We start from the raw sequence: 14525 nt of genomic DNA, 5'->3' as shown, positions 1-14525 counted from the left end.
ACCACCTTAGAAGTATTCTACAAAACTTGACATTCAGGTTTTCCATTATGGTTTTATCATTTTTCATTATGATACTCTTTAAATAGTCTGTTTTTATTTTTTAATTTATATTTATTTATTTTTTTTTATTTTGAGATGGAATCTCGCTCTGTCACCCAGGCTGGAGTGTAGTGCTACAGTCTCAGCTCACTGCAACCTCTGCCTCCTGGGTTCAAGTGATTCTCCGGCCTCAGTCTCCCAAGTAGCAATGACTACAAGTGCGAGCCACCACGCCCAGCTAATTTTTGTATTTTTAGTAAAGAGGAGGTTTCACCATGCTGACCAGGATGGTCTTGATCTCCTGACCTCATGATCCACCAGCCTTGGCCTCACAAAATGCTAGGATTACAAATGTGAGCCACCATGCCTGGCCCTTTCCTTTGTTTTGACCTAAGTTATTAGATGTGTTTTAATTTTTCCAATTACATGGATTTTTTTTAAAAAAATTTATCTCCTTGTTATTTATTTTCTTTTTCTTTTCTTTTTTTTTTTTTTTTTTACTTTAAGTTCTGGGATACATGTGCAGATCTTGCAGGATTGTTACATAGGTATACACATGTCATGGTGGTTTGCTACCTCCATCCTCCCATCACCTAAATTAGGTATTTCTCCTAATGCTATCCCTCCCCAATCTCCCTATACCCTGCTATCCCTCCCCTAGCCCCCCACCCCCCAACAGACCCTAGTGTATGATGTTCCCCTTCCTGTGTCCACGTGTTCTCATTGTTCAACACCCACTCATGAGTGAGGACGTGGTGTTTGATTTTCTGTTCTTGTGTCAGTTTGCTGAGAATGATGGTTTCCAGATTCATCCATGTCCCTGCAAAGGACATGAACTCATCCTTTTTTATGGCTGTATAGTATTCCATGGTGTACATATGCCACATTTTCCTTGTTCAGTATATCATCAATGGGCATTTTGGTTAGTTCCAGGTCTTAGCCATTGTAAATAGTGCCGCAGTGAACATATGTGTGCATGTGTCTTTATAATAGATCCATTTATAAACCTTTGGGTATATACCCAGTAATGGGATTGCTGGGTCAAATGATATTTCTATTTCTAGATCCTTAAAGAATCGCCACACTGTCTTCCACAATGGTTGAACTAATTTACACTCCCACCAACAGTGTAAAAGCGTTCCTATTTCTCCACATCCTATCCAGCCTCTGTTATCTCCAGATTTTTTTTTTTTTTTTTTTTGAGATGGAGTCTTGCTCTGTCACCAGGCTGGAGTGCAGTGGCGCAGTCTCGGCTCACTGCCACCTCCACCTCCTGGGTTCAAGTGATTCTTCCACCTCAGCCTCCTGAGTAGCTGGGACCACAGGCATGTGTCACCATGCCAGGTTATTTTTTTGTGTTTTTAGTAGAGACGGGGTTTCACCATGTTGGCCAGGATGGTCTCAATCTCTTGACCTCATGATCCGCCCACCTCGGCCTCCCAGAGCCTGGGATTACAGGCATGAGCCACCGCACCCGGCCTTTCCAGATTTTTTAATGATCGCCATTCAAAATGGCATGAGATGGTATCTCAATGTGGTTTTGATTTGCATTTCTCTAATGACCAGCGATGATGAGCATTTTTCCATATGTTTGTTGGCCACATAAATGTCTTCTTTTGAAAAGTGTCTGTTCATCTCTTTTGCCCACTTTTTGATGGGTTTGTTGTTGTTGTATATTTGTTTTAGTTCCTTGTAGATTCTAGATATTAGCCTTTTGTCAGAGGGGTAGATTGCAAAAATTTTTTCCCATTATGTTGGTTGCTGGTTTACACTAATGATTGTTTCTTTTGCTGTGGAGAAGCTCTTATGTTTAATTAAATCCCATTTGTCTATTTTGGCTTTTTTTTTTACCGTTGCTTCAGGTGTTTTAGTTATGAAGTCCTTGCCTATGCTTATATCCTGAATGGTATTGCCTATGTTTTCTTCTAGGGTTTTTATGGTGTTAGGTCTTGTGCTTAAATCTTTAATCCATCTGGAGTTAATTTTTGTATAAGTTGTAAGAAAGGAATCCAGTTTCAGATTTCTGCATATGGCTAGCCAGTTTTCCCAATGCCATTTATTAAACAGGGAATCCTCTCCCAATTGCTTGCTTTTGTCCAGTTTATCAAAGATCAGATGGTTGTATATGTGTGGTATTACTCCCAAGGCCTCTGTTTTGTTCCGTTGGTCTATATTTCTGTTTTGGTACCAGTAACATGCTGTTTTGATTACTGTAGGCTTGTAGTATAGTTTGAAGTCAGGTAGTGTGGTGCCTCCAGCTTTGTTCTTTTTGCTTAGGATTGTCTGGGCTATGCGAGCTCTTTTTTGTTTCCATATGAAGTTTAAGGTGGGTTTTTCCAGTTCTGTGAAGAAGATCATAGGAAGCTTGATGGGGATAGCATTGAATCTATAAATTACTTTGGACAGTATGGACATTTTCACAATATTGATTCTTTCTAACCATGAGCATGGAATATTTTTCCATCTGTTAATTATTTTCAACTCAGTTGCATTATGATCAGGAGGTAGCTCATGTGAAACTAGTTTGTGGCATTCATTCTTGAGCTTTGTGATAGAACTGATGGTCAATTTTTTAGTAGTTCTTATATATTTGAAAGAATGTGTTTTTTCTAATTTGATTACCAGCTTCTATACATATTCATCTATTAGATAAAACTTATTAATTAGGTTAAATCTATTACATACATAACAGTTTTATCAATTACTGTGCAAGAGGTACTACAAACCTCTTTACTCTGATTTTTTAATTAGATTTGGCTACATACAGCAGGGAAAAAATTCCCACAAAATAGCAATAACTTACAAAAAATAGAAGTTGGTCTGGACTTCTTTTATGAGAAAGATAAATAAACTCTATCTATGCTTCAGTGTCTAGAGCTGATGAAAATAGCTCCACAGTGAGCCTGGAATATAGAATTTGGCTACTCCCTCCCTGTAGTTACCAGGGATAGTGGTTTCTTCCCTCCATTTACCCTGCCACCTCTGACTGATAGCCATAGGCGACTCATCTTTTCTAGGGAGAACATCTGCGGGCCTCATGGCAGTGTGTGTAATACGAGAGTCACACATTTCTCCTGCACTGAGACCTGTGTTTCCCACCTTGCAGGTATATTTTTCACTGAATTCAGTTAGGATTTTACCCAAGCTATATTCTTGGATAAATAAATTGGCAAAATATATTTCATAAATATTTGTCTCTTTGGTTTAGATATTTTTTTCTGTAAGTGAAGACCCAATTGTCCATAACAGATTTTGTTTATTATTCTCCAGAGATCCAACAGACTCCTTTACATAGCTAACCCCTTTCCTTAGATGTCATATGATTACTTGATTTTCTCTTCTCCCACTCATTCTCTGACTTAACATCTCCTGTGATGCCCATCCTATGGTTTCTCTCTGAGGCCTTCACACACATTTTCAGTGAACAGTCCAGACTGTTTATGTGATGTTACTAATACCACTGCCTGTCCTTTGAACATGCCGAGTCCTTGAATGCTTCCTGATGTAGAATGTCATAGAATGAAATTTCCTTAATTCTATTCACATTTCAGCCCACTGCAAGTTTGTTTTGTCTTCATCTATCATCTCGTTGCCTTGTTCAATTATCCTAAAAAAGTGTATTGTGAAATTGATATATAGTAAAATATTTTTAGTGCATGTGTAATAGAAAATAGTTTTTCTAAAATCAGTTTTTAAAAAATTTTAGATTTGGTGGTACATGTGCTGGATTGTTAATAGGTATCTTGTATGATGGTGAGGCTTGGGCTTCTAATGATCCTGTTACCCAAATAATGAATGTATTACCTGATACATAGTTAGAAAATAGTTTTAGATTGAAAGTTGACTCTAGCTTGTCTGTGTCTTAACATTGACCAACCCTAAAATATATATAGACTGGAATACTTCTGTATTATAACACCCATTCTTGAGGGCTGCTTACATGTCAGGCATGTTTCTTGGTATTTTCTGTCTGTTACCACCTTTTTTCCTACTAGCACACTCGCAGCAGGTTACTTATCCCCATCTACAGCCAAAAATCCTGAAACAAGAAGACTTGAGACATTCAGTGATTTTCCACAAGCACTGCGTAGGTACTGGCAGACCCTCAATTCTAACCACGGTCTGACTGATGCTTACTTCAGTACTCTTAATCATAGGCCAAGCAACTGAAACCTTAACTCATTGTATCTCCAGGTCATCACCGAGTGGCCTTCTCACATCATCCTTCAGGCAGCATCAAGAGTCACTGGCAGCAGAGAGAGAGAGGCGGCGGCAGGAGAGAGAAGAAAGGTTGCAGAGAATAGAGCGGGAAGAAAGAAACAAATTCAGGTAAGAAGGATCTTAAGTTTTTTTTAAATAATGCGTTAAAAATTAAAGCACACGACTTTACAGCTGTGTATGTTAAACATTGGCATTAAAGGAAGCAATGAGAATTCTGTTTCTTTAAGGAAGAAAAAAAACATACTTGGAATAGGCTGGATCTGGTTTGTTATGGTCTTTGTTTCTCTAACCATATGGCAGGAAGCACAGTCAGCCAAATACAATTAGGAACTCATGTATTCTTGGGTCCTCCATTATCTACAGTGGTCCTATCCAGGCCTTCTCGATGACAGAGAGCCTAATTATCTTAACTTAATTTGCCATCTCTTCCTAATAATCCTCATGTTTTATTCATGTTCTATTGGATGCCTAAAAGGAAATGCTTTTCCCACTTTCCGGTTTGCTTTTTGATCCCTGTAACAATCTTCAGTTTATTTTTTTAAACAATAATCTCTCTTGCTATGTGAGAGGAAAAGTCGTTGTATTGATTACCCTCAGTCCATTTCCACCTGATCTCCTGGTTTCTCTGTGGCTCCAAGGATGTTTTCTTGGGTATAGCTCATTCTAGGTTCCATATCTTGGCCTATCTGTCCCCACTGAGCCCAGTGTGCCTCAGCTTCTCCTTCAGCCAATTCACCTGTTCTCTACATTCTCCAGGTCATCCTCCTTCACACCCATCCCCTAGGCTTCATGCTGTGCAGTGTTTTATGGAATGAAAAGCAGTTGCTGTGTCTCTCCTTACACATTACTTCCTTCTACTCTTCCTTATCTCCTTTTTCCCTTTTTCCACTTTCTTCCCCACTTCCTCCTCCTATACTTTCTCTTCCTTCTTAATTCTCCCACGTCATTTATCCTATCACTTCTACATTCTTTCATTTTTCTCTCCCTCTCTACCTCCTGTTTTCTCAGCTCAGTTTCTTTGGCAAATAATATTCCCATCAATTATTCCCCGTTAAATCTATGAGGAATGTAAGGCATTGTAGTGAAGATTTACAGATTTAATAACGTGTGTGTGTGTGTGTGTGTGTGTGTGTGTGTGTATGTGTGTATGTGTGTTTGAGATGGAGTCTCATTCTGTTGCCCAGGCTGGAGTGCAGTGGCATGATCTCAGCCCACTGAAACCTCTGACTCCCCAGTTTAAGTGATTCTCCTGCCTCAGCCTCCTGAGTAGGCTGGGATTATAGACCATCCCACCATGTCCAGCTTATTTTTGTATTTTATTAGAGATGGGGTTTTACTGTGTTGGCCAGGCTGTTCTTGAACTCCTGACCTTAAGTGAGCTACCCACCTCAGCCTCCCAAACTGTTGAGAATATAGGCATTAGCCACCACACCCAGCCAATAACTTGTGCTTTTCTGAAGCCAAGAAGTATATGTGTAATTGTAAAAATAATCAAAATATGAGCAGAGTTGTGAAGTTGGTTAACTATAAGTCACTACTTCATGAAAACAAATGCCAAGACTGTGAAATGCTAATCCTAGTTTTTCTAAGACTGGGTGAATGGGCTGCATGAAGTAAACCAACATCATTTCCCATCAAAATTGTGTAGCATATGCTGAGCTGTCAGACTTCTACCAAATGATACATGGAAATGTCAGCTCTGTATGCAGCATTTCTCATGAGGGTAGTTCTGGAAGTTGTCACTTTTGGAAAGACCAATTCTTTAAATATCTGGAACAGGTTAAATGCTTCCTGATTTGTGATTTTCTGGGAGATTTGCATATTTTACCACCAAAAAGCAGCAGAGAATCTGAGTGAAATACATGGAAAATTCAAAGATTAGCTTACATCCAAAGTTTTTGATTGAAAATCTCTTGAAACAGGGTACCAGTTCTGGGGAAAATGGAATCCATTCATTCCATCCTGTCTCTCCTTCAGCATTGCTGGATGCAACCGTAAAATCATGGAGAGAAAATCTGGAGCTCTGAAAATTCTGAAATGTAAAAGAGAGCAGGTGAATTAGGAAGGGAGACTAAAATTCAGAGTCCTAGAAAACCAGTGAGAGTTTACCATTTTTTACCTTCAATATTACTTGGCATGTACTCAAAAGCATCCAAACCTAGAAGTGTAGGCCAAATTTGGACCAAAAGAGCCCCAGAAGAAGCCCTCTTTTTCCAGACTGAGGCACAGTAACGGAAATTTCTAAAGATAAAAGTGTACAGAAATCCTGTTATTTCTTTGTTTCATACCCTAGCCTCCCAAATAATATTGCTACAGAAGCACAGCAAAATGGGAGGGAGGTGAATTCTTCCTCTAATCATAAGAGCCATGACCCCATGATCGTATCACTTTGCTCTCCTCCTGCTGCATTGTTCTGGATGCAGATGCAGTTGCCAAAAGTATGTGGCAGGAATGGGAAAATAAAGCCCAAGCCTTCTGGCTGAAGGTCCAGAAAAGGAAACCCAAGGAGCCAGAAAGTGTTAGGAAAGCCACAAAGAGCAAGGATGTCAAGAGAACACTCTTGAATGTGTCTCTGATTTGTGCATATGTGGCTTCAAACCTACACGGCATGCCATAGGCTTTGAGAGCTAAGTACAGAGTGGGAGTGTATCGTCACCCAGATCCCAGAAAACTTAATTATTATTGGAACCAATGTCCGAAGGCAAGTTACAACTTGCAGGCTGAACTTAACCTCGTTGATTACCTGCTAATGGAAAACAAAACAAAAATCAAGATTCTTTGTAGAATTTAAATAAGACCCCGTATCTCATTACAAAATAAATAAAATGTACAAAATACAATCCAAAATAACTTATAAAAACAATTAGGAAAATTTCAACTCAAAAGGAAAAGACAATTAAAAGATGGCTAAACACAAAGGACATAGATATTATAAAGTCAAAGACTTTAAAGTAGCTACTATAAACATGCTTTAAGAAGTAAGGGCAAATACCCTTGAAACAAATGAAAAGCTAAGTCTCTGTAAAAAAAGAAAAAAGATATAAAGAACCAAATGGAAATATATATAAAACAGGAAAATTAAAATAGAAAATTTATCAGATAGGCCAAATAGAATTGCTATGAGAGAAGAAAGTGAACGCATTACTATGAGTGAATCTGAAGATAGAACAACAGTTTTCCTACCTGAAAACTAAACAAACAAAAATTGAAAGAAAAATGAACAAAGCCTTAGGGTCCTGTGTAATAACACCAAAATGTCTAGTATTCATGGTATCAGGGTCCCAGAAGTATATGAGAATAGGACAAGAGTGCATTGGCTCTTTCTTTCTGTCTTTCTTTCTTTCCTTATCTCTCTCTCTCTCTCTCTCTCTCTCTTTCTTTCTTTCTTTCTTTTTTTCTTTTTCAAGACAGGGTGTCACTCTTTTGCCCAGGCTGAAGTGCAGTGTCGCTATCTTGGCTCACTGCCACCTCAACCTCCCAGGCTCAGGTGATCCTCCTACCTCAGCCTCCCGAGTAGCTTGGACTACAGGCATGTGCCACCATGCCTGGCTAATTTTTGTAGTTTTTTTTGTAGAGACGGGGTTTCGGTGTGTTGTCCAGGCTGGTTTTGAACTCCTGGGCTCAAGTGATCCTCCTGCCTCAGCCTCTCAAAGTGCTAGACTTATAGGCATGAGTCATTGCACCTGGCCATGCATTGTAATATATATTCAGAAATTATGTTATTCATATGTATATATTTTTAAAGTAAGCATTAGACTTGGGCAGGTTGTCATCAGAGGCCATAATCACAACTGTTAATGATTTACTCTTGATTTCAAGTGATTCTAACTTGTCATTTAAGAACACAGAGAGAACTTGGCAAAATGGCCCTTGTCCAGTAATGAATACTAATCAAGGATAGACCATAGGCAACTATTAATTATGGTGACAACACTACCATATTTCTGAGGATGTGAATGAAAAGAAATTCAAAAAAGAAAATAGGAAAAGCTTTCTGAAGTAGTCCCTGATGTTACCCAAATGGCTGACCTTTTATCAGCCATTTCATTTATTTAAATTGTTTGTGGTTCTTGTGCTTTTTGCAAATCATCTAAAAGTTGTTCTTTATTGTTATTTTTGTTGAATATTGTCTTAAGCTTTCTGAGTTGCAGAAAATTTTAGTTTGTGTGGAAAGTGATGAGATTGGATGTTTATAAATGATGACAAATCTGAGTCCTTGTTGCATTTTTCTCCCTGTCCTACACTGCTTTAGTCTAACTTACTGTACCTTTATATCCATTTACCAGTACACCAAAAAATAGAATATTTAAGCTACATTATGATGTCCAGGGTTGAAAACCATGATGTTAGCATTCTCCAAGAAAGTAAAGAGTCCACTGAGAGATGACTAACCACATAATATTAAACTTAGATTCAAATTGGAACCTAACCAGCAGGAATAGAAAAACAAAACATTAAAATTAATCAAATTTGGGAATCTGTGGGTACAGATGAAAGAGAATGCACAAAGCAGGAGCTTCAGTGATCTCAGCCTAGAAACTGAGAGTGTAATGGATGTGGCAAAAGAATCCTGGTTGTCACTGTGGAAAGCAGTGTGACGATTCCTCAAAGACCTAGAACCGGAAATACCATTTGACCCACCAATCTGATTACTGAATGTATACCCAAAGCAATACAAATTATTCTGTCATAAAGACACATGCACATGTGTGTTCTTTACAGCACTATTCACAATAGCAAAGACATGGAATCAATCCACACTTCTGCACATGTATCCCAGAAATTTAAAAAAGAAAGAAAGAAAGAGAAGGAGAGAGGGAGAAAAAAAAAAAAAGAATTGAATCGAATCAAATCGAATCCTGGGTTGTGGAAGGAATATTCAGCCTGTGGAGAGCAACACAAAACGCCCAAGACACTTAGATTTAATTCTTAAGATGGCTGTTATGGAGCTACCTGAGATCAAGTGGATGCCGATCACCTTCAAAAGTTATTGCTTGCTTGTTATTGCCATATTTTATTTATGAATTTTAAAAAAAACTTCTTTCCTCAGATACTTATATTCTTTCCAACAACTAATTAGTAGTGTTTCTGGGTGAATCCAATAATTCCATTTCTGCACTCCCTGTGATTGTATTGAAAATTAATTGTATTTAATACTTTTAAGGTACAACTTCAAAATATTCAGTTACAACCATTTTACATTTCTGAGGCAGTGGTGGTCTTTCATGATATACTGTTCATAATTTGTTGGTAATTTTCTGAGCATCTAATTGTGTTATTTTCTTTTCCCATTTGTTTGTTCTATATATTTCCATTAGCCGAGAGTATTTAGACAAAAGAGAGGAGCAAAGGCAAGCAAGAGAAGAAAGGTTTGTATATTTCTTCTTTCCCATTGTAACAAACAGCATGTGACTTTGCACTATTAACCTAGCATGCAGAGAGACTGTTGATTAAAATATAACTGCTTCACTTAAAACCTTACATAGCTGGCATTTTGCAGAACAGAGTATACTAGTTAACTTAATTTTCCAGTAAAAGTTTGGATTTGTCTTTTGGTGCCACCATGGTTAAATGTGTCTATTCCTTCAAAATTCTCCTTCAAATGAGCACATTAATGTTAGCATAATGACATAGGGCATATATTTGATGTGTCTATTCCTTCAAAATTCTCCTTCAAATGAGCACATTAATGTTAGCATAATGACATAGGGCGTATACCCCGCCCCACTGCTACTGAGTCCAGACTAGGTGTTCCTACTATGTGCTTCCATGTCACATAGTCAGCACTCCTTCAACAAATATTCGAGTACACACACTGTGCCAGGCAGTGGTTGGGGCACTAGATACACCTGAGACTCTTGCTGGGTGTGCCTGGCCACTTACCTGTCTCCCTAACTAACTGTACTCAGCTCCTCGATGGCAGGGACAATGCCTGGATTTCCTTTATTTTTCCAGTGCCCACCGCAGTGCTTGGTATGTAGTAGCAACTTGAGAACAAAATATGGAATCAGCAAATGAGCAAATGAAACAACAGCTTTATTTAAAATATTCAGGCTGTAAAATACTTTTTTTAATTTTGAAAATTATTTATGGTACAAATCTTTGACTGGAACATGCATGAATACATTTTTAAATTTCTATCCATAGAATAGTTATATACATTTTTGTAATAAAATCGTGTATGAGATACATTACTTTATAAGATTAAGAAGTGTGTTATTAAAATATTGCTGTAATATTCAAACCAGCCTAGATCATATAATAGAGCAGATAAAAACGCTGGTGTTGATCAGTAGTCTATTTCAATGGCAACATGCTTTGAATCTCAATAAGAGATACAAAGATGTTCAGTGTCTTATAAATGCAGATAAACTGTGGACACTGGTTGTACAAGTAGACCAGCAAAAGACTAGTTTTTATCCCCAGCTCTTTACAGCCTGCAGTTGTCCTCTCTACCACCAGGTGGGGTGACTGCATGGAGAGATGGGAAGGCTGATTTTATACCTTTTATGCTGAAGCCCGCTGGGAACCTAACAAAATTTCTGGACTGTACCAATAAGAAGTGGAATTGTGCTGATTTTCTAAACACCAGCTAAATATATCAGGACAGTCTGAGGCAGGGAAGAGTGGAGACTGCCTGTCTTCAATTTAAAAATTAGATGCTTAGATCAACCTCATAAATAAAATGATGGCATTGCTTTGATTCCAACATTCTAATTGATTATTGTCATCCTAAGAACCAGTTGTGGCTGGCAAATCTAGGGTGAAAGATGCTGCTAAAGAAATAGGAAAGTGATATTTCTCACTAGTACCTGTTTTTCACATCAGAGGGCATCACATATACTTTCACTGAAAATGCTGTTGACTTCCTGCCCAGGCATAAGGAACTAGATTTTATTTTTTTAGTTCTCCCCCCAGATTCTTATTTCTTTGCACTTCCAACAGCTTGACTGTTAGGTTATATCCACACAGACAAGGCTTGGCAGCTCCTGGGGAGATGCTTTGGGTGCTATGTCAAGATCTGAACTGGCTCAGGCTGGCTTCCAAATTTTTCCAAACCACGGAAGTCCTGCTCTTTCTGGATGTTATTTACTGCTTTTTTTTTTTTTTTTTTTTTTTTTTTCCAAACAAGGCTTCACTTAGGTCTGGCAAACTCGTTAAGAGGAGGCTTCTGCTTCTCTTCTCTCCTCTGGTTCTGCCCTTAGTCCTTGCTCCCAGGCTGCCCATTAGCCTGGATGCAGGCGTGTGCTCTCCAGGCCCACTGTGGGATTCTTCCCTCGAAGTCAACTCTCTGTTTACACAGAGGTCTGAGGAAGCAGCCACGCATTTTCCTTTGGTTTGGCCCAGCCATTTTTCTTGTTAGTTTTCTTCTTGAATAACCTGGTGAAGATGTGAGTTAGGGGAAATAGACTTTCATCTCTGTTTCAAAAGCAATTGAGGGTCCCTTCCTAATAAGCTAGGAATAGACAAGATTTCCAAGTATAAAGGAATTTAGAAATGGGTGGAGATACTAATAGACATCAGAGGTGAAAAGTAGTACAGAAATAAGGAAAAAGACTCCATCTGTTAACTCTTCCAGATAGAGGGATGTGTCTTTGTCAAGACCCACGTCTCTTACCCTTATGCCAGACTCAGAAAAAGACAGCCAGAGTCAGCAGATGGTTTTTGAGGCTTGTAACATGTTAGTGTAACAAGATAAATGCGACCTTCTTTTGAGGTGTAGTGGCCATCCAGATACATGTTATATTATTTTATATCATCTCATTCTATAATTTCAGACAAACTGTGTTATTGGTAATGGTGCAGACTAGGAGTAAGTTTCTGTCGAGATGCTATTTCTCATCCTTTTAAGTATTAGAAGAAAGGCTTTATAGGATAATGATTGATTAAAATAACATTCACAAATAATTTAAAGGAGAAAAAAGAAGTGTGTGGAGTAAAGAATGAGCCCCAGGCTGTGGGGGGAGGAGTGGGTGGTGGCACAGGAGGATAATTCCACTTGGGGCTGTTAGTCTGAGGGGGATGGCAGGGCATGGAGAGGAAGTGCTTTATGGTAAACAGGGACCCTGGGAACAGAGTGCAAAGAAAGGTTGGGACTGGGCTAGGGTTTTGGAAATTGTGCATGAAGATGATCAATGAAGCAGTAAGAAAGGATTCTGAGTCTTGCTTAGAAGGACAAAGAACAGGGCAGAAGTTAGAGGGAGCCAGATTTTAGTTTAATGTAAGTGAGAATTTCCAAATAGAAGTGTGGCAGGAAAAGTCATCAGTAAGTAGGTCTAGGTTAATCTAAAGTCAAGCAGAGTTTCTGTAGGGCCCTGTGAAAAGAGGCTGAGCCGCAGTACCAGCTCTGCCACTGAGCCCCGGGTGGATGTTGGAGTTCATCCCAGTGGTTTATTTGTCTCTCTCTCCCACTGAACTGTGACCTCTGTGAGAGTGGGATTTTCCCTTGTTTATTATTAAATCTTGAGTGTCTACTACAGTTCTTAGCACATGACAGGCACTTGACAAATGTTCAATAAATAAATGAAAAGATGAATGAACAAACAAATTATACAGGCAGAGGATAAGTGGGAATGTTTGGATGAAGGCAGCAAAAGTAAGAAGTTTTTTCTCAGGGCTGGGTTTGTGGATAGAAAACCGTGTGCTTCCCACAGAGGAGACTCCATCAGCCTGTGGATTGAGTGTGCCTTTGCACGGCAGCAGGAATACCTGACAGCCATTGCATGGGCTGGTGTGTCCTCAGATCAAGTACTGTTGAGCCCCATAGCACTTAGAGTCATTGTCTAGGAGAAGGTCATGACATAGGTCCAGCTTCCTCCCCAAGAGCTGCTTGGAGGTTCATGAGGGGCAGGAGGGGTCGCTAAGCTGTAGCACTGTAAATGCCTCTGGCGTGGCTGTCCCTGTGTACCAGCCCACTGCCTTGACCACTCTGACCACTGTGGATGAACACTACTGCAGCTTTTCAGAAAGGTTTAGTGCTCTTGACCTCCATGCCTCTCTGTCCCTGCCATTTATATAAAAAAAACTTTTAATTATGATGAAATGCACATCACATGAAATTGACCATCTTAACCATTTTAAGTTATATTTCAGTAGCATTAAGTGCATTCACATTGTTGTGTAACCAGTCTCCAGATTCTTGTCTTGTTTTGTTTTGTTTTGTTTTGTTTTTGAGACGGAGTTTCGCTCTTGTTACCCAGGCTGGAGTGCAATGGCGCGATCTCGGCTCATCGCAACCTCCGCCTCCTGGGTTCAGGCAATTCTCCTGCCTCAGCCTCCTGAGTAGCTGGGATTATAGGCATGCGCCACCATGCCCAGCTAATTTTTTGTATTTTTAGTAGAGACGGGGTTTCACCATGTTGACCAGGATGGTCTCAATCTCTTGACCTCGTGATCCACCCACCTCGGCCTCCCAAAGTGCTGGGATTACAGGCGTGAGCCACCGCGCCCGGCCCTCTTGTCATCTTAAACAACTGAACCTCTCTATCCATGAAGCAACAACTCATCATCCCCCTACCTCTGCTTCTGCCATTTTTGTCTAACACATTAACATCTTCATTGTTTGGGAGAATTCAGGTTAAACCTTTAACTATTCCCATGTCTTATGGATCTTCAGTGATGGCATCTGTGAGGCCGAGAGAGGCACAGGAATAGCATTTGAGTCAAATCTATCCAGGCTCTGGGATGAGTGGCCCCTGGAGTCTCCCAGAAAGTGGGTTAAACCCTTTGGCTGTCTGCAAATGCCTGCCCGCCTGGCTGCCCACAGGGAAGCGAGCAGTAGGCCAGGACCAGGAATGAGCCAGCAAAAATGAATGCAATAATTGGGTTGTCCTTGCTGAAAGCCTTTCATGCAGGGCTTCGTCAGCCCACGCCCCACCCCTCTGGACTCTTCTTGCTCTGGGATTCTGACCTCCTGATCTCCTAGACCTGTCCAGATTTCCTTATTTACACTCATTTCTTGCCTGCCCCTTTATCCTGTTGCAGCAGTGTGGGAATGCCTGTGTTCACAACTCCTCCTGGACTTACAGCATTCCTGGCCTTGAACTTGCCACCATCCCATTTAAAACATATTCGCTGGAGGCCCTGCCTCTTAACCCTCAAAATTGTTTTCTTTCAAGGTTCTTGTTACTTCCACAGCCAAGTGGCTTTTCCTTACTGGCCTGAATTAAGGCCAGAAACACATTCCTTTTGTTCCCTCTCTTACCCCTCGAGAGGTGGTGCTGTTGGCCAATCCTCAACTGTTTGTATCTACATATACACTCACT

The 14525-nt window shown here is 39.8% G+C and overlaps 1 protein-coding gene across 12 annotated transcripts in view; it reads left to right on the top strand.

Annotated features, from left to right (window-relative positions):
• The window catches only part of FHOD3 (formin homology 2 domain containing 3), a 490075-nt gene that overhangs the window by 393388 nt on the left and 82162 nt on the right, over positions 1 to 14525 (top strand). For 10 of the 12 annotated variants that reach the window (XM_032245415.1, XM_032245410.1, XM_032245419.1 and 7 more), the window contains 2 exons: positions 4234 to 4368; positions 9579 to 9629. In XM_032245415.1, coding sequence (XP_032101306.1) covers positions 4234 to 4368; positions 9579 to 9629 — 186 coding nt within the window. The remainder of the gene's footprint in view (positions 1 to 4233; positions 4369 to 9578; positions 9630 to 14525) is intronic. The other 2 variants (XM_032245416.1, XM_032245412.1) reach the window with 1 other exon arrangement.

Source organism: Sapajus apella, unplaced genomic scaffold, assembly GCF_009761245.1.
Source record: "Sapajus apella isolate SASKATOON/1434 unplaced genomic scaffold, GSC_monkey_1.0 scaffold57, whole genome shotgun sequence".
Lineage (NCBI taxonomy): Eukaryota > Metazoa > Chordata > Mammalia > Primates > Cebidae > Sapajus > Sapajus apella.
Note: the sequence above shows the minus strand (reverse complement) of the source record. Positions and strands in the feature narration are given on the sequence as shown.